The sequence below is a fragment of the Bufo bufo genome, chromosome 1, assembly GCF_905171765.1.
Source record: "Bufo bufo chromosome 1, aBufBuf1.1, whole genome shotgun sequence".
Classification (NCBI taxonomy): domain Eukaryota; kingdom Metazoa; phylum Chordata; class Amphibia; order Anura; family Bufonidae; genus Bufo; species Bufo bufo.
Genome location: NC_053389.1, coordinates 806,480,645 through 806,501,471, shown reverse-complemented (window position 1 = coordinate 806,501,471; position 20,827 = coordinate 806,480,645). Strand labels below are relative to the sequence as shown.

Here is a 20,827-nt window from a genome sequence, read left to right as displayed (position 1 = left end):
ATGTCTGATTTGCACTGGAGGCGGGGTTACACTGTGAAGTGCACTGAGCTGCTTCTCAGCCCCTTAACTCTGACAGCTGTAGTGGTCTCCTGGTTTAAAGGGGTTGAGTCATGTCAGACACCATTGTGGGACCTATCTTGTAAACAGAGACGGCAAAGTCTCGGGAGGGCACACTGCGCATGCGCAGCTGCCCTCCAGTCAATTCTATGGGTCCGCCAAAAATAGGCCAGCGCTGGCTCAGCTATTTCCGTCAGCCCATAAAAATGAATGGGAGCGGTGGCTGCGCAAGTGCGATGCACCCCCTTTAATTTCTATGGGGATTCCAAAAATAGTCGAGCGGTACCTATTTCGTAAATGGAGCCGGCAAAATCCCAGAGTGTGCACTGCTCTCCATTCATTTCTATGGGGCTGCCAAAAATAGCCGCGCACTGGCATGGCTATTTCCGTCTGCCCCATAGAATTGAATGGGAGCGGTGGTGGCTGCACAAGGGTGGTGTGCTCCTATTTATTTCTATGGGAAATGGGAAAATTTTCGGCAGGCCAATAGGAAGGCTTGGTGGTGGCCAGACCCGACACCACCGGTCTCCTGTTAGGCTTTGTGTGACCCACGTCTATCAGACAATGGGGGCATTGTCGGATATGGGAATAACCCTTTAATGTGGTCACGCAGAGAAGAGAGAAGGGGCTGTGAATCTGCTCAATGCACAGGATACACAGAGAAGCTCTGGCTCCTGTGCACCTGCAGGAACAGAACCTGGTAGAATAAAAGTTCATATTCACACTTTGAGAAAAAAGCTCCAAGAAGGTAAGTTTTCCCTGCTCTCTCTAGCCCCTACCTAGTGTTGTTAGAAGTTTAGCAAGGTCAAAACTGCCGACAGTTTCCATTTAAAGACAATGAGCTCTTCAGCACAGCCAATACTACTACCAATGTTCGGCTGTGAGCTTGATTTTATTCATCTGAACTCAATTATTACTTATTGACAATTATGAAATTAATACAAAGCAGGAAATAGGCAATGAAATGGTTAAAAATACCCCACCGAAAAGTTGTATGCATGTATAAACCCTAAAGTATGAGACTGCAAAATTCCCAACCTTAGTGGCTGGAGATCCAGATCAAGGCCTCATGCATACGACAGTTATTTGGGTCTGTGTCTGAGGATCACACACGGTCCCATTGGGTGTGCAAAAAATGTGGACAGCAAAATCATGTTATCTGTGTGCTGTCCATATCTGTGTGTCTGTTCCGCAAATAATACAACAGATCCTATTCCGTTTTATGGACAAGAATATGCAGTTTTTTAATTAGGAAAATGAGGCGTCTGTATTTTGCGAACTGGTAGACCACAAAATACAGTCATGTGCATGTAGCCTAACCATCGGGAAAGCAGAAAACAATCTGGGCAGCTGTCAAATATGATGAATTGCACGTGTCCATCTGGAATTGTGCAGTTCTCATTATGAAGGGCAGAACCATGTATAAACCTGTCTGACCCAGCAGGAAGGAGAGGGACACTGACTTGTGCAGGAGGACAACGTCCTGACGATTTCTAATCTGGTCCGGCCCTAGAAGAAGGGAGAAGCGTCTTGCAAGATCCCGGATTTCAAGGAAAGGTTGTGAAAAGCGACGGTCAGGAGAGTCATCCTCTAAGCTGAGGCCTGTGTACGCCTGTGGAGAGGGAAGATGCTTCACATTCACACTGTAGATAAGAAACTACACACAATGTAATCACATATAAAAAGCCTGAGCAGCAGGGCCAAGAAGTTTACTATGACAGGCCTCAGAGCCTTCAGAAGGCCCCAGCTTGCCATAGGAACTGAACGGCTCCAGCAGTCTGATTGAGGGGAGGCTGTTCAGTAACAGGAGATGTTGTAATTGACCATGGCATCTGAGGGTCTAAAAGTTCATGACTGGAGTTGTCTCACTGGGTGTAAAACAGGCACCCAGCGGCTATGGCGCCAGCACAGCTTCTATGCAGGTGCCATCTTTAAAGAGCCGATATCCTCCGTATATATAATAAGGATGTCGGAAAGAGGTTAATGTAACCATTACTCTATTGGTCCGGTCCACCAGGCCTGCTATTTGTTAGCGGCTCTCCACTCTGGCGGATATACGGATATAGTGTGTGTGTGTTCTTGAGCGAGGGGGCCCCCACTATGCTGTCCAAATGTTCTAATAGAACAATGGAAAGGGTGTTTTTTTTCTATTCAGCCTTAATAGAGTTCTCAAGGCCTAGAGCGGACTTCGTTTTGGAGTGTATCACTTCAACATATCTATATGCGACAAGCTGTATTCTCTTTACATCCCACTTTTTGGGCACACTTTCAATCATTATTAAGAGGGTTACTGGCTTTATGCCTATTTTCCAGAATAGATGTCTGAAGAAGGCTTCTTGAGCCGAAACGCGTTACAATATGTGACAAAGAATACACTATAGCATCGATCAGTGAGTGCCGGTTTATTCTTCATATATCTGCGGAGCACCTCTCCTAGACAAGAGCACCACATCTTTTTGATACCGCAGTGCCAACCTATGAACAATATATTCTCAGAATAGGTCATCATTATCAGATCGGTGGGGGTCTGAGTACCAGCACCCCCGCAGATAAGCTGTTCCAGGGAACTGCCGTACTCATTGGAGCTCTGGGGAGTGCAGCCGCCTCCTGGCAAATGACAGCGTATAGTGGCTGAGCTTGGTATTGCAGCTCTGCCCCGTTCACTTCAATAGGGCTGATCTGCAACTAGGCAATGTGACTGATGTATGGTGACGTCACATGGCCTAGGAAGAGGCCCGGAGCGCCAAGCCACTTCTAACAGCTGATCGGCGAGGGTCCTAGGTGTCAGACCCCGGCCGATCTGACATTGATGACCTATCCAGAAGATAGGTCATCAGTACAATTTACCGGATAATCCCTTTCATCATTGTATTATGAAAAACTGGATTTTTGTACTTACTGTACAATACTTTTCTCATTGTATGTATTGGGGGACACAGCACCATGGGTATATTCCCAGGTGCCACTAGGAGGTTGACACTAGAAATAAAAAGTGTTGGCTCCACCCAGATGGGCTATACCCTCTGCTCAGACACTAAACTAACCAGTAGCTCCGAAAGCAGTAGGAGCATCAAAAAACCAGACAAACGGGGAAGCCAACATGTCATAAACCAGAAAGAGGACCATTATGAAAGGGTCCCGGGAAATCCGGAAAACCTGAACGAAGAAAAAAACAACAAGGGTGGGATCTGTGTCCCCCAATGCATTCAAAAAGAAAAGGATTTTACGGTAAGTACAAAAATCCAGTTTTCTCATGAATGGCATTGGGGGACACAGCACCACGGAACGTCCCAAAGCAGTCCCCGAGGGTGGGAAGAAACAGCCATGCGAAGAACCTAGCGCACAGCCGCTTGCAGAACCTTGCGACCCAAACTGGCATCAGCAGAGGCCAAGGAATGAATATGGTAGAATCTGGAGGTGTGAATTGAGGCCCAGGTGGCGGCCTTGCAGATCTGGGAAGCAGAGGCTAGATGCCGGACCGCCCATGATGGCCCGACCGCCCTAGTGGAGTGAGCGGTCAACCGGAAGGGGGGGCTCACGACCCTTCGCCACATAGGCTTCCTTGACAGCCGACCTAATCCAGCGGGAGATGGTAGCTTTGGAGGCTTGTAAACCCTTACGTGAGCCCTCAGGGACAACAAAGAGTCAAATCGACGGAAGGACTCCGTTAACTGGAGATACAGCCAAAGCGCCCGAACCACATCCAGACGGTGGAGAGACTGCTCTCGGGTTGAGAGGGGTTGGGACAAAACGAAGGTAGGACAATCTCCTCATTAATGTAGAAGGAAGAAACCACCTTGGGAACAAAGGAGGGAATTGGGCGCAGGACAACCTTGTCCTGGTGAAAAACCAAAAAGGGGGACCGACATGAGAGCGCCGCCAGCTCGGAGACTCTGCGAATGGAAGTAATTGCAACTAAAAACGCAACTTTAAAAGGAGACATAAGAAAGGGAGACCTCCTTTAGGGCTCGAAGGGAGAGGACTGAAGGGCATCTAGGACCACATTCAAATCCCAGGGTTCCACCAGAGAATGGAAGGGAGGGACGCGATGAGCCACCCCCTGAAGAAAAGTCTTAACCTGGAAACGAGAAGCCAAGGGTCTTTGAAAAGGACAGACAAGGCCAAGACCTGACCTTTGAGGGAGGCCAGGCGGAGACCCTTCTCAAGGCCGGCCTGAAGAAAGGCAAGAATCCTAGGGACATATAAAAGAAGAGGGTGAACCTCGCCAGATTCACACCAAGCAAAATAGGCCTTCCAGGTACAATGGTAAATCCTGGCCAACTGGGGTTTGCGTGCATGAAGCATAGTCTGATGACTGAACCTCAGGACCACGGTCTCAACAGTCACGCCGTTAAATGAAGCCAAGGTAAACTCGGGTGGAATAGCGGACCTTGAGAAAGGAGGTTGGGACGCAGAGGTAACCGCCATGGGGTGTCAGCGAGCAGGAGGACTAGGTTTGCGTACCACGCCCTGCGGGGCCAGTCCGGAGCCACAAATATTGCCGGACCCCGATCTATTTTGAGGCGTTTGAGTACCTGAGGAAGAAGGGAGGGAAGAGATACAGGAGATTGAATTGGGCCACGGGAGCACCAAGGCGTCTACCGCCAGAGCCTGAGAATCCCGAGACCTGGCGACGTAAAGCGGGAGGCTTGTGATTCGGACGGGAGGCGAAAAGATCCACGTCTGGGATTCCCCAACGCTGGCAGAGCGGTTGAAACCCGTCTGGATGGATAGACCACTTGCCCGGGTCGAGGCGCTGGCGACTAAGGAAGTCGGCTGCCCAATTGTTGACCCCGGGGATGTAGACCGCGGAGAGAGCGGGAACGTATCCCTCTGACAACTGCAGGATGCGAGAGGCTTCCTTCAGGACTGGCGCGCTTCTGGTGCCCCCTTGGTGGTTCAAGCCACCACAGTGGAGTTGTCCATCTGAATCCAGATAGGATGACGGTGGCGAAGGTGAGTCGAACAGGACAGGGCTAGGTAAATGTCCGAGCTCTAGAATATTGCTCTGTAGGGAGCTCTCCCGTATCGACCACTGACACTGGACAGTCAGAGACCCGAAGACTGCCCCCCAACCTGCCAGGCTGGCATCTGTGGAGATCACCTGCCAACGGAGGGGAAGGAAGGATCTGCCGAAGGAGATGGTTAGCGGGTTCAGCCACCAGCGCAAGTACCGGTGGACGGAGACTTGTTCCACCGGGTAAGGGTAGAGAGCTGAAGGGACCGGGTGTGGAATTGGGCGTAAGGAATTGCCTCAACGGCGGCAACCATCCGGCCCAGAAAGCGCATGTACACCCAGATGGACAGAGGAGACGGCTCGCGAAGGCGAGCCACCCCTGACTGGAGAGCCACTACCGTGTCCTGAGGAAGGAACACTCGGCCAAGGAGAGTGTCGAAGAACATGCCTAGGAATTCCATCCTCTAGCTGGGAACAAGGGAGGACTTTGAGTGATTCACCAGCCAGCCGAACTGGGACAGCATGGACGGGTGATGTGGAGGCTGGACAGGTTGTTCTCCCGGGACGGAGCCTTCACCAGAAGATCGTCCAGGTAGAGTATTATGGCAACTCCCCTGGCATGGAGAAGTGCGACAAGGCGAGCCAACACCTTGGTAAAAACCCTTGGGGCGGGCGCCAGGCCAAAGGGCAACACCACGAATTGAAAATACAGAGAATCTACCGCGAAGCAAAGGTGCCTCTGATGAGACTGAGCTATGGGGACATGCAGGTAGGCGTCTCGGATGTCGATGGACGACAGAAACTCGCCCACCTCGAGGGAAGCAATCACCGACCTGAGGGACTCCATGCGATTGTGGCGGACAGGGACGAAGTAATTGAGCGCCTTCAGATCCAAAATGGGGCAAAGGGAACTGCCCTTCTTTAGAACGGTGAAGAGGTTCGAGTAAAACCCCTGAAAACATTCCATGGTCGGGACGGGAATAATCACTCCATGAGCATGAAGTGAATGAATGGCCTGAAAAAAAGCGGCCGCCCGGGAGGGGGACCTGGGCGGTGATGAGTGAAAGAACTGACCCATGGGAAGGGCGGAGAATTCCATCTTGTATCCGGAGGACACAACCTGCAGAACCCAGAGCAAACAACCCCCCACTCGAGGGGGCAACTCGAGCGGAGGAAACCCATCATGCAGATAACTGCTTTGCAGACTGGGGTTTGGAAGGCTTAGGCCGGGTGTGCCAGGAGGGCTTGGCCTTGAAGGAAGGCCAAACAGTCTTTTTGTCCTGACGGGAAGAGGAATCCTGAAAGGAACAAAAGCGCTGAGATCGCAATGCAGACACAGGACGGCGGCGGGGATGGTTCTGGGGCAGGAGAGAACTTTTCCCACCCGTGGCCTCAGAGAGCTCCTCCAAGCGTACCCCGAAAAGCCTACCACCCAGGAAAGGGAGAGATATGAGCGCCTTTTTGGAGGTGGCATCCGCTGCCCAGGCACGAAGACAAACAGTGGGCGGATGGCCACAGAGTTGGCAGCCTCTCTGCTGAAGTGGAGTGCCGATTCCAGGGAAGCATCACAAAGGTATCGGGATGCCTGGAGAAGATGAGAAGCAAGGAGATGGCGCTCCCACAGAGTAGAATCCGGGGGTAAGGACCGAACAAGCTGTTTGGCCCATACCACGCAGGCCTTAGCCACCCATGACGCAGCAAAGGCGGGACGAATAGCGGAACCCGCTGTGACAAATGCAGACTTGGACAATGAGTCTATCTTCTTGTCCAATGGATCAGACAAGGAGGCCGTGTCGGCCAAAGGAAGGGTGGTAGACTTAGCTAGTCAGGGCACTTGTGGGTCTACTCAAGGACGGACAGACCACATAGTAATGGACTCCTCGGAAAAAGGAAAGAAGATGTCCGAGCTCTTGGCAGGCTGAAGACGCCTATCCGGATTATGCCACTCCTTGGCCAGGAGTGCGTCCAGATCCACATGCTTAGGGAAAACCAAAGCGGGGTGCCTGGAATGGCGGAAAGATACGGATTTCTGAGCCAAAGTGTCTTCCTGCACGTGGAGAGCATCCCTAACTGCCCTGATGAGATCCTGCCTGGCTGCAGACAGGGCTGTGCTCTGCTCCGATCCGGAATCAGAGTCAAAGGTGTCCCCCGAGGCGGCGGAAGGTGCGGCATGGGAGCATTCGTTGCCAGCCTCAGACAAGTCATGGGAGTGACCCGAGGATGAGCGGTTGTGACAACCTGAGGTAGTTTGCGGGACCTGGTGTCTGAACGGGAGTATTCCGCTGAGGACTCCTTGGGAGGTACCGAGGCGGCTGCAATTTGGGCAGGAAAGCGGTCCAGCGACTCAACCATGGATTGGGAGAGTCGGACAAGGTTCCCTATGGCTTGGGACAGGGAGGCAGCCCATTCAGGAGGGACTGACCCAGAATGGGTGGTCAGGGCGTCCTGAGAGGGTCTGGGGGCAAGGCACTGCGCACAAACAGGCTCCGGTTGACCGCATGCCAACTTTTTATTACAACTGGCGCACGTTTAAAACGCGGCGACCCCTAGGGGGGGCTGGGAGTCTTCTCTGGAAGAGGACTGATTGGGAGCCTCAAAAAAAAAAGAGAAAAAGCAGCCAGCCAGAGGCTGTTCTACCGGACCCCAGGTGCTGTGTCCCCAAAGATGTGCTGCAGTAGTCGCAGGAGAGTGCCAGGAAGGCTGCAGGGAGATCTGGAGAGCGTCCCTCAGGAGTGCTGACAAGATGGAGGCCCAGAATAAAAGCCATCAAAAACTAGGAAAAAACTCCACCCACAGCAAAAGCCCAGGATAGGAGGGGAAGGAGACCCTTCCAAAAGCCGGGAGATGCCAAGGAAAACGCCCGGGAAGCGAGTGGCGGAGGTTGCTGCCTAGGCGAAGAAAAAGCAGGGACCTCGATTAATTGCGCGGCCGGGAAAGGAACTCCGTCGGCGGGGAGGAACCGCGGGAAAACGGGGGCCCTCTGGAACGAAAAAACAGGTGAGGGGGGCTCCCGGGGAGAAGCGACGCTCAGAGAGGGAAAAACCAGGGCAAACAGAGCACCAGGGGCCAGAGGACAGAGCAGGGAAGATGCGGGCCCGGACTCCCACCCCCAGACCGAAGGAGGGGAACTAAGCTTAAACCCCAGGTGGGGAGCTACTCACCGTCCGGCGTCTTCAGGGTCACCCCTTCGGCAAACTCGTCACAGATGTGGGATTGCCGGCATGCCACTGCGGATGCAGTAAAGGGTGACTGGCAAGGTACTCAGTGTACGCGCCCGCAGGGGGTGCAACTAAAGTGGATACCCACGATGGAACCCCATCCTGCAGCAGGCAGAGACCTGCAGAAGAGAAGAAAAAAAAACAAAAAAAAAAAAACAGCCAGACCTGCAAAAAAAAGAGAGCAGGTCATGTCTGCCTCCTACAGACACTAGACTAAAACTGGTTAGTGGAGGAGAGGGTATAGCCCATCTTGGTGGAGCCAACACTTTTTCTTTCTAGTGTCAGCCTCCTAGTGGCAGCTGCGCATATACCCATGGTGCTGTGTCTCCCAATGCCATTCACGAGAAAGATCTGCAACTTTCTAATATACATTGTGCTTCGATTCTTCTCCGCTGTCAAGATCTCTGCTTGCAGTCACCGGATGATTAAACCCAGAGCCTAAACACCCTGTCCTGACCTAGTGCAACTGTATCCAGTCTGAACAATGCTCTGTGAGCTGAACACATAAGCAGCAGCTGCATAAATCTCTCTGCAGGTTTGCTGCAATGTATCATCAGTCTGGAGTCCAGGCTGATCAGCTCCCAGAGCCCTGTGTGGTCTACACACAATACACTGGAAAGTTGTAGAACTTCTCATTTCCACAGGGATTAAGTTGCTTTAGCTTAATTAACAAAATACCAGTATACAAGTGTATGTGCAAGTATACTGTGCCTACTAGGGCATTCCTTCGCCAGCCTCAGCAATTATTCCTCCCGCTAGTAATTGTGTGGGTCTGATGGCAGTGCCCCTTCGATAATCTTAATATAATAAGGTAAAGGCGTCTTTACTACCCGAGGTCTTGGATGTTCTCTCACATCAGGATTGAGACAACATGTTTTCTCCTCGGTAGTGGGACCTCGGATTTCATTTAAATCAGGATAATAGAATAATGTGTTGCTGTGATTGCAGTGAGTTGAACCCTAACCTCTGGGGAGAATGCCGATGAGTGTGACTAATTTTTACCATGAATCTCCCTGCTGTACGCTCGCTTGGTATTGCTTTTGAATTGGCTGATAAAGGAGCATTTTCCAGGCTCATCTGGTCCCCCAGAGCTGCTGAGGTTTATTCAGCAGATGGCTTCCTGCAGTTGGCAGATGTTTTTCTCATTTCCATGCATAAAAGAGGGAAAGGGGCTGATTTCGGCTGTCTTTAGAAGTGATTGTAATGAGCTGGTGAAATCCTGGTTTGATAATAAAGTGTATGAAGGGCCGCAGAACACCGAGCTGCATGCTAGATGTGATGATGTTATGGCGTCCCTCACACTGTGCCGGATTAGGTCACATACACTTCAGTCACAGGCTGCATCACATGATCTTTTTCAGAGCTGCCGACGGGATGACAGGGGGTCATGTGATATAGCATGGACTGCCTAATTAGCATAATATGCCAGTAAGCTCTGGGGCCCAAGGTAAAATAAAGGCTAGAGGACAGGCAGTGTTGTCATGAGGACACGGCGTAGGGCTGCTGCAGGGGTCCTGGGATTTGGGGGCTGACAGGCCTCTTACCTGGGTGAGACACAGCAGTATTGTCCTGGTGCTTTCCTCTTTGCTCACTCTTCGGGTTCTGCTCAAGGTTTCTTTTATGATGTCTCCGTAATCTATATAATACTGGAAAAGCAACATTAAGTACTATAGGAGACACCGAGGTACAAGTGTCACCAAGTCTACCGTGATGGTCACTGGCATCTGGCTATATATAATGTCACTGCAGTGCTGCACAAAGCGGAATGTAATAGGGGTTCTGGGTTTTATTTAACTCCTTGAGGACCAGAATAATTTTTTCCTTTTATCTCTTTAAATTCCGTTTTTTTTTTGTTTGGTGTTGCATTGTATGAAGCTTTGTTTTTTTTGGAGGGAGTGTTGTACTTTATGTAGATTACATATTTCATACATACACATTAGCATCTAATGTAAATTAAACTTTTTTTTTTGGGGGGGGGGGGGGAATGCTTAAAGGGGTTATTACATTATTAATGTAAAAAAAAAAAAAAAAATCTGATATCATATAGTACATGACAATCTCTTTCTGCAGAAAAATGAGCAAGTTCATTTTTTTTTTTATTATTATCCACCAGTCACAAAAGATGCAGAAAGTGGTCCCCGTTCAGGTCGGATTATGTCGGCTGATACTGCGGATAGTATTTGTGATGTTCTCCTTGAGTTCATCCAGGGGATGTGGATTGTTAGTGGACACTTTCTGGTTTAAATTTCTCCACAGATAAAAATTGCATGTGGACAAGTCTGGGGAACGTGGCAGCCATAACCCCTTGCTCACCATTCGCTCCTCCGTAAACAGTTCATGGACCTGGGCAGGTGAGGTCTGTGAGGTGCGGCATTTTGCTTCATCTTGTTGGAAAAAGCAGAACATTTTTATTCTGGTGTTAGTTGGTTGTACAGATGTCCAGGTAAACTGCGGTATTCACAGTTGAATTGAAGAAAATTGAGCCCACTATTCGTGTGCCTCACACTGGAGCACCAAACGCCAATTTTCTGGTCGTGAAGTGGTGTTTCACGAGTCAGATGGGGATTTTCAGCGGATCAGTACCTCGTATTCTCAGAATTTATGTGACCTGATAATTGAAACCAAGCTTCGTCTGTCATGAAGTATAGCAATGGGTCAAAATGTCTGTCAGCAACCAAGTCCAGTAATTTACGCTTTTAGGCTACTTTCACATCTGCGCTTTCCTTTCTGCTACTGAGATCTATCATAGGATTTCAAAACTGGAGGAAAACGCTTCCATTTCGTCCCTATTTATTGTCAATGGGGGAAAAACCTGAACTGAACGGAGTGCACCAGAATGCATTGTGTTCCCATGACAGACACAAAACAGCTGCGTCACAGAATACTGATCAAGACAAAAGAAAAAAGATCCGGCGCCCATTGACTTACAATGGTTTTAGTGGCAGATCCATCATGGCTATTTTAGAGATAATACAACTGGATCCGTTTAGAATGGATGCAGATGGTTGTATTATCCTAATAGAAGCATTTTTGCTGATCCATGACGGAAGACTCCTTACAGTTTCAGGTTCATAGATTTCAGCGCTCGCCGATACACCAACTTGCTGAGACAGTCTTAGAGTTGATTTTTGGGGACTACTTGCAATTGGTTGCTGAATTTCATGGACAACTTCAGCTGTCCTGATTGATGAAGGCCTTGGTTTCTTCATGTTTGCAACAGAGCCAGTTTGATGCCATTGCCGAACCAGACTCTGAATACAACGCTTAGCTGGAGGTTTTCTTCCCGGGTACTTGTTGGCAAAGGTCTCTTGCGTTTCCTTAACCACCTCAGCCCCCTTAGCTTAAACTCCCTTAATGACCAGGCCACTTTTTACACTTCTGCACTACACTACTTTCACCGTTTATTGCTCGGTCATGCAACTTACAACCCAAATGAATTTTACCTCCTTTTCTTCTCACTAATAGAGCTTCCATTTGGTGGTATTTCATTGCTGCTGACATTTTTACTTTTTTTGTTATTAATCGAAATTTAACGATTTTTTTGCAGTTGTAAAATTTTGCAAAAAAAACGACATCCATATATACATTTTTCTCTAAATTTATTGTTCTACATGTCTTTGATAAAAAAAAAAAAATGTTTGGGTAAAAAAAAAATGGTTTGGGTAAAAGTTATAGCGTTTACTAACTATGGTACAAAAATGTGAATTTCCGCTTTTTGAAGCAGCTCTGACTTTCTGAGCACCTGTCATGTTTCCTGAGGTTCTACAATGGCCAGACAGTACAAACACCCCACAAATGACCCCATTTCAGAAAGTAGACACCCTAAGGTATTCGCTGATGGGCATAGTGAGTTCATAGAACTTTTTATTTTTTGTCACAAGTTAGCGGAAAATGATGATTTTTTTTTTTTTTTTTTTTTTTCTTACAAAGTCTCATATTCCACTAACTTGTGACAAAAAATAAAAACTTCCATGAACTCACTATGCCCATCACGAAATACCTTGGGGTGTCTTCTTTCCAAAATGGGGTCACTTGTGGGGTAGTTATACTGCCCTGGCATTTTAGGGGCCCAAATGCGTGCAAAGTAGTTTGAAATCAAAATCTGTAAAAAATGGCCGGTGAAATCCGAAAGGTGCTCTTTGGAATGTGGGCCCCTTTGCCCACCTAGGCTGCAAAAAAGTGTCACACATCTGGTATCTCCGTACTCAGGAGAAGGTGGGGAATGTGTTTTGGGGTGTCATTTTACATATACCCATGCTGGGTGAGAGAAATATCTTGGCAAAAGACAACTTTTCCCATTTTTTTATACAAAGTTGGCATTTGACCAAGATATTTATTTCACCCAGCATGGGTATATGTAAAATGACACCCCAAAACACATTGCCCAACTTCTCCTGAGTACGGCGATACCACATGTGTGACACTTTTTTGCAGCCTAGATGCGCAAAGGGGCCCAAATTCCTTTTATGAGGGCATTTTTAGACATTTGGATCCCAGACTTCTTCTCACGCTTTAGGGCCCCTAAAATGCCAGGGCAGTATAAATACCCCACATGTGACCCCATTTTGGAAAGAAGACACCCCAAGGTATTCAATGAGGGGCATGGCGAGTTCATAGAATTTTTTTTTTTTTTGCACAAGTTAGCGGAAATTGATTTTTTTTTTTTTTTTCCTCACAAAGTCTCCCTTTCCGCTAACTTGGGACAAAAATTTCAATCTTTCATGGACTCAATATGCCCCTCACGGAATACCTTGGGGTGTCTTCTTTCCGAAATGGGGTCACATGTGGGGTATTTATACTGCCCTGGCATTCTAGGGGCCCTAAAGTGTGAGAAGAAGTCTGGAATATAAATGTCTAAAAATTTTTACGGATTTGAATTCCGTGAGGGGTATGGTGACTTCATGTGAGATTTTATTTTTTGACACAAGTTAGTGGAATATGAGACTTTGTAAGAAAAAAAAAAATAATTTCCGCTAACTTGGGCCAAAAAAAATGTCTGAATGGAGCCTTACAGGGGGGTGATCAATGACAGGGGGGTGACCAGGGAGTCTATATGGGGTGATCACCCCCCTGTCATTGATCCCCCCCCCCCTATAAGGCTCCATTCAGATGTCCGTATGTGTTTTGCGGATCCGATCCATGTATCCGTGGATCCGTAAAAAACATACGGACATCTGAATGCAGCCTTACAGGGGGGTGATCAATGACAGGGGGGTGATCATTCACAGGGGGGTGACCAGGGAGTCTATATGGGGTGATCACCCCCCTGTCATTGATCCCCCCCCCATAAGGCTCCATTCAGATGTCCGTATGTGTTTTGCGGATCCGATCCATGTATCCGTGGATCCGTAAAAAACATACGGACATCTGAATGCAGCCTTACAGGGGGGTGATCAATGACAGGGGGGTGACCAGGGAGTCTATATGGGGTGATCACCCCCTGTCATTGATCCCCCCTATAAGGCTCCATTCAGATGTCCGTATGTGTTTTGCGGATCCGATCCATGTATCCGTGGATCCGTAAAAAACATACGGACATCTGAATGCAGCCTTACAGGGGGGTGATCAATGACAGGGGGGTGATCAGGGAGTCTATATGGGGTGATCACCCACCTGTAAGGCTCCATTCAGACGTCTGTATGTGTTTTGCGGATCCGATCCATCTATCAGTGGATCCGTAAAAATCATACGGACGTCTGAATGGAGCCTTACAGGGGAGTGATCAATGACAGGGGGGTGATCAGGGAGTCTATATGGGGTGATCACCTCCGTCATTGATCACTCCCCTGTAAGGCTCCATTCAGACGTCCGTATGTGTTTTGCGGATCCGATCCATCTATCAGTGGATCCGTAAAAATCATACGGACGTCTGAATGGAGCCTTACAGGGGGGTGATCAATGACGGGGGGTGATCAATGACAGGGGGGTGATCAGTGTGTCTATATGGGGTGATCACCTCCGTCATTGATCACTCCCCTGTAAGGCTCCATTCAGACGTCCGTATGTGTTTTGCGGATCCTATCCATCTATCAGTGGATCCGTAAAAAACATACGGACATCTGAATGCAGCCTTACAGGGGGGTGATCAATGACAGGGGGGTGATCAGGGAGTCTATATGGGGTGATCTGGGGTGAATAAGGGGTTAATAAGTGACAGGGGGGGGTGTAGTGTAGTGTGGTGCTTGGTGCTACATATTACTGAGCTATCTGTGTCCTCTGGTGGTCGATCCAAACAAAGGGGACCACCAGAGGACCAGGTAGCAGGTATATTAGACGCTGTTATCAAAACAGCGTCTAATATACCTGTTAGGGGTTAAAAAAATCACATCTCCAGCCTGCCAGCGAACAATCGTTGCTGGCAGGCTGGAGATCCACTAGCTTACCTTCCGTTCCTGTGAACGCGCGCGCCTGTGTGCGCGCGTTCACAGGAAATCTCGCGTCTCGCGAGAGGACGCGCCGGCGCGTCCAGGAGGAATCAATCAACCACCTCCAGGACGCGTCGCTGCGTTCGGCGGTCCGGAGGTGGTTAATCGATCTGCTTTGCACATAGCCTTCCACAATCACTATTCACCATATTTTCTGGGCTGTTTTTAAAACTGCTGAATATTTTTCATAGGACCATACCTTTACTAAAAAACACTTCTGCTGCAGTTTTTATTATATTATTTTCAGCATTCATCAAAAACGAGATTTTTGTGAACTCACCTGTAAAATCTCTTTCTCGCGTAGTTCATTGGGGGACACAGGACCGTGGGTATAGCTGCTTGCTGCCACTAGGAGGCGACACTAGGCTGAAAAGTGATAACTCCTCCCCTGCAGGCTATACCCCCTCCAGCCTGGAAAGAGCATATCAGTTTGTGCCCAAGCAATAGGAGTAGGAGAAAAAAAAACATACAGTAAACAACCAAACGTCAGTCGGATTGAACCAGAACTGAGGACCATACTGGTCCACCAACCGCCAATATTTGCGGCAAACAGAACACTGGGTGGAAGCTGTGTCCCCCAATGAACTACGCGAGAAAGAGATTTTACAGGCGAGTTCAAAAAAAATCTTGTTTTCTCACTCGTATCATTGGGGGACACAGGACCGTGGGACGTCCTAAAGCAGTCCACGGGGAGGGAAACAAATCACACACCCATGGAGAAAAAACGACTTTGAGGACGCGTAATCCGCTGCCGCCTGCAAGACCTTGCTGCCTGGAGCAGCAACAGTCGATGTCTAGGAAAGCCCCCGGTAAAACTCAGTGAACTTGCCGGAAGACCAAGACGCTGCCTTCTAGAAGCAATGCCTGGAGTAGATGAACCCGAGAAGTGCCGACCGCTGGTCGGGCAGGCCATAACTCCGCTAGGAAGTAACTGTCAGGCAGACATCCCTGGAAAAAACATCCCGTTGGAAGTCATCAACTATGACAAGGACCTCCAAGAGAACCAGGTAAAAGTCTGTAGAGCGGAACGCGCTAGTACGGACCAGCAAATCTCAGAGGCCAAATTAGATGGCTGATGGAGAGCCCGCCCTTAAAAATACGAGGGAGAAAGAAGAGAAAACCATGTCTGAGATGACCTGGAAAGCGGCGACTACCTTCTGCAAGAAAGAAGTATCACGGTCGGCGTGACTATCACAGACGTGACACAGAGGGAGGGAACAAGGAAGGCCCTGCCCAAGTGAGAGGGAAGGTGGTGACCCCTGACTCACCTAGCGGCTGGCACCTGGCTGCCCTGACGTCCCTAGACGGGTTCCTCACCCGTACGCCGATCACGTGCCTAAAGCCCTGGCTTTCCCTAAGCTGAGCCCTAGATAGTGAACAGGGCGGTGGGAACACTAGTCCGCACCACTAGCTCTAAAGGAAAACACCAAGGGAAGGACAGACAATACAAACTCAACATATAATCCCAGGTGGGCGACAACAGGAGACAACAAGAAGCCCAACAGGGATCCGGAGGGAAGCACTCTGGAACGACAACCAGGATTCACAACTCCAGTGGGTCAGTATAGATGTCCAGGCAGGAAGCTCTATAACTGGCAACTAGAGAAGAGTGAGGGGAGAATATAAGGAGGTTGGGAGTGGCAGACAAGAAACAGCTGAGGAGGAGAAGCTACGGATCCCTGATTGAGACAAAAAGGATAGCAAGGCAAACACAGAAAACAATCACTAAGAAACAACGTGATCTTTAGATATAGAGCGCGCAGCCACCCGCTGCGACCTCCTGACCCCGGGTATAACGGAGTCAGACGTGGCTCTTGATACCCTCGTGACAAGAAGATACTAAGCGGAGCACTGCCTGATGCAAATGACAAAGGACAAATGGACGTACAAGAAGGCGCTATCAACTCAGAAAGCCGCCGGATGGAAGATCCTGCCACCCGGAATGCCGCCTTCGATCCACAGGTCGTTGGGACGAAGCCGGTTGCTGGCCACAATTGTGGAAGTGGAACCAAAATCCAGGTCTGCAGGATCCTCCTCTGGGTAAAAGAACACCTCTTAGGAAGTGGTAAATTGGTAGAAGAATGCCCCTAGAGCCATCAGGCTTGTGGTGAGACTTCTAACAAGAGAAGCTGCTTGAGAAACTACTGAGAAACAAATTCCTGAGCCAGGCATGCCCAACTTCAGGCCAAAGAACCAATACCTCGGATAAAGGTAGAAGCAAAAAAAACGATGTGAGCATCACCGGTGATGGAAATCCCCATAAGTGACATATATTGACCATACGTAGACACTGCCCGGAAGGGCAGATGACCAAGATAAGAGAATACTCTCCGTGGAAAAAAATACATCCCGGATTCCATAGCTATACAACCCATTGCTACCGATCGAGTAGACCAAAGGGAAAGATGGTCAGCAATTCAGCTAGAGGAAGGACCGGAAAGAAAAGGGTGTTCCGTTCCAGGAACGAAACCCCTACCAGTGGTAGCAAGGCGTGACAGACACCCGCTCAGCCCGGCGTGGGGGAACCCGTAGTCCACCCCTGGAATGAGCAGTGAAAGGAATGACCACCATCGGCTTGAGGTGACACAGAAGTAATCATATCTGAAGGAAGGTATCACTGTAGTGGTAGACGAGTGCCACAGGGACTAAGCTACCCAGTAGAGCGCACCCAAAGTAAGGTGCTGGTAGCTATGGCATTTACGCCAATGCAAAGCCCGAGTCGACTACACAAGAACAACAGTTGTCAGAGCAACGGACAATTAACAGTAATGAAGACCATTAACAGGCCAGGGCAAAAGCCTATTGCCATCAGAGACTGGCACTTTACAGAATCTCTTGGTAATGTAATACACCGCCTGAGGAGGAGCCCATACAAGGGAAGCTACCAGAGTAATGCAAACGCCATACTCCAGCCACACCGTAGAGTATACCAGTTCCGGAGTCAGAAGAAACCGCCGTCTGACGAAGGAACTGTGCAGTAGGAACCCTAGCATGTAGTGGAGGTGCAAATACCCCTTGTACAGTAAGAGCTATAGCATGCTCCTCCCAGCGTAAAACTGAGGGAGAGGCCTAAGGACACCCAGAAGTATCTCAGTCAAGTAGAGCCATCCTGAGACACTCCGTCTAAAAAGGGGGCAGAACAGCAGTAACCGCCGAAGCAGTGCCAGGGTAGAACCCCTATCTGAGGGGGGCTGTCCCACTGCCGCGAGTTCGATCTCTGGCCCTAATGTGAAAACTTCCCCTGCTTAGAAGTACACGCCATAGTAGCCATTGCAGAGTGCCAGAAAAACACCCTCATCTAAATAAGGAAGAGTGGTGGCCCAGAATACAGAGTCAGTGCAACCTTGGGCTCGCTGGATCGTAATCACAACATTTGTATAATGGCGTGCACACCACACGTTGTAGAGGACCAATTCCTGACCGACCTGAACGGTGAAGGCCCATGGGAATGGGGGGTCTCTAGGGCACCTGACTGTTGCTGAGTGACCCCCCCTGAGAGAACAAAGGTCGACATATCTGCTCCCCCCAACCAGTACCGGAAGAAAAGAGAGGATACAATATGGGAGTAGCCCCAGTATCCATATACCACTAGATGAAGAGTACCAGGCACCAACGGTAACGACTGTTGCCGCGGCCCACCTGTGAAGGAAGCCAAGGTATCTAGTGTCGTGTCTTAGTTGAATTAAAGCATGCATAGATGCTCAGTGATTTCCTGTTAGTTGTAAAAGGGGGTAATGCCACGACTGTTAAATAGTATTCAGTGGTAGCGCAATCCTCCGTCAAGGAAGGGAGGTAGCGAGATAATCAGAACCGTATCCAACGGTAGTGTAATAACCCCTCCTATGGAGGGGGTAACACCTACTGTAAGCACTGCACTCAATGGAAGTGCAATTACTCCACCTATGAAGGGGAGAAAAATATATAGGAAGTACTGTATCCTGAGTTAGCGCAAGTACCTAACCTATGGCAGGGAGTAATGCACCCAGCAGGAATTGACCCCAATGGTGGAGAATTATGCCCCTAAGGAAGGGGGTAATGCATATGATTAGTCCTGTACCCGGTGGGAAGAGAAATTCCTCCACCTATGTAAAGGGGGTAATGCTTACGGTAGACACTGCCACCCGCGATAATGCCATAACGCCTCCTATGAGAGAGGCTAATGCATAATGCCAGTACTGTACCCAGTGGAACACCAAATCCGTAAACTACGGAAAGGGGGGACGCGAATGGCTGGCACTGACCAGTGCTAGTGCAGTCAGTCCACCTGTGGAAGGAGGGAATACAAAAGGTAAGTACTGTACCCAGTAGTAGTGCAAATGCCGCCTAAGGAAGGGTGTAATGCATACAATCAGTACTGCTGTTAGTATGGATGCAATCATAGAAGATTAAACTGGATTCATATCAGAGTCCGCAGAACTGATCCCCCGTTCCCTCAGAACCAACCCCTGCCGGAAGGGAGGGTTCTGAATATAACCCTAATGAGGAAAGGGTGGAGGTGCGGAGGAGACAGAGGAGGAAAGTGTCTTTCTCTGGCCCGCTCGTGCGCAGCTCTACCTCTCAGCATCTAGCCATGGCAGTTGCAGGCTGTGTCGGTGGTGATATAACAATCAAACCACCCAGGAGGTGGAATCGGCACCTCTACATGACCGCTCACTGGATTGTGTGGGCGGTACTTAATCAACCCACGAACCAGGAGGATGGATTGGGAACTTCCAGAGGTCCTCCGTTGGATTGCGCAGGTGGATTATCAACCAAATGACCCAGGAGGGTGGATTGGGAATCCTTCAGATGTGCTCCCCTGGATTTGTGCAGGTGGAGTATTATTAACCAAACGGCCCCGTAGGGCGGATTGGGAATCCTACTGGTGTGCTCCCCTGGATTCGTGCAGGTGGAGTATAATCAACCAAACGGCCTCAGCGGGCGGATTGGGAATCCTTCAGATGTGCTCCCCTGGATTTGCGCAGGTGGACCGTAGGGCGGATTGGGGAGCTACAGAGGTCCTCCACTGGATTGCACAGGTGGTGGCATATAAACCAGACGACCCAGAAGGGTGGTCTCGGAATTCTTCATGTGTCCTTTATCAACCAAACGGCCCCGGAGGGCGGATTGGGAAACTGTGAGCAATCCTCCACTGTCTGGATAGGACATGGGCCCAGTCCCGTACCCCACCATCAGAGTGGACCTGCGGTGACGTGGACTGAGGGGGGCAGGACTACCTTTGATGCCCCCGCTAAATGAATAAGAGGCAGGAAGGGGTTAAATTTCCTAAACTTAAGGTATTTGGCCTGCAGAAAGGGGACACTGGATAATCCAGTGCCGGCTGCAAAAATGCGACTTGCCATGAAGGGTTAACCCAGCTCAGAGGACCGGAGGCGGAGCTCATCGAGCACCTGGGGGAGGGGGAAGCTAGTCGGGGAGAATTTGCCCGCTCCCTCGATAACCAGAATGAAAGTTGCGGCCACACGGCCAACCGGGCGGTACTGCCGGCCAGCTACCACAGAGGGACTTGGATCGGTGGGCGGATGTGCCCACTTGCGTCCACCTGCCGCGGGAACCCATCACGTGGCCGCAAAAAAAACAGCAAGAGAAGCTGGGGCCTAAATTTTCGGCGCCCGGCTGAACGAATAGCCGGCCGGGAAGCGGAGTGTCCGGAGCGGCACTCTCAAGCGCCCAGGTTGCATACCGGCCGCGGGAGCTCACCCCGCAGGCCGGATAACGTGAGGCTGCAGAAAGTTAGAAATGCGCCCTTTAGATAGCGGACGCACACCCCGCATGAATATCCGGAATTAAATAACTAGATGGGGAACCCAGGCCCCCAGATATGGACAGATGCCCAAAACCTACATTGGGGGCTGAGGTAATGTGGGGCCCTCACCAGGGAATGGCCCACTTTGATGAAAAATGTCCTCCATTTTATGATGAGGTGACCAGGGGGAGGGGAGCTGAGGATACTTACCCAATCCGGACTACTCACCCCATCTTCATCCTCTTCTCTTCACCCCTTCTCAAAGTACCAGCAGGGTCACCTCTTCAGCCGCTGGCACCTGAAGTGGCAGGAGACTGGAATGGCGGAGGGTCTCGCCGAATTCAGGTGACCCCTTGGCTGGCAGGAACTGGGGAGCTGGGCTGCCCTGGTCCACTTTTGTTTCTTGGGGAGGGCGAGCGGTGAG

At 49.8% G+C, this 20,827-nt stretch overlaps 1 protein-coding gene across 1 annotated transcript in view; it reads right to left on the bottom strand.

Moving 5' to 3' along the window:
- STAG3 (stromal antigen 3) overlaps positions 1-20,827 on the bottom strand; it is a 263,346-nt gene that overhangs the window by 41,507 nt on the left and 201,012 nt on the right. Inside the window, exons 26-27 of the mRNA XM_040415168.1 lie at positions 9,777-9,878; positions 1,521-1,669 (exon numbers count right to left, since the gene is read on the bottom strand). Of these exons, the coding sequence (XP_040271102.1) occupies positions 1,521-1,669; positions 9,777-9,878 (251 nt within the window). The remainder of the gene's footprint in view (positions 1-1,520; positions 1,670-9,776; positions 9,879-20,827) is intronic.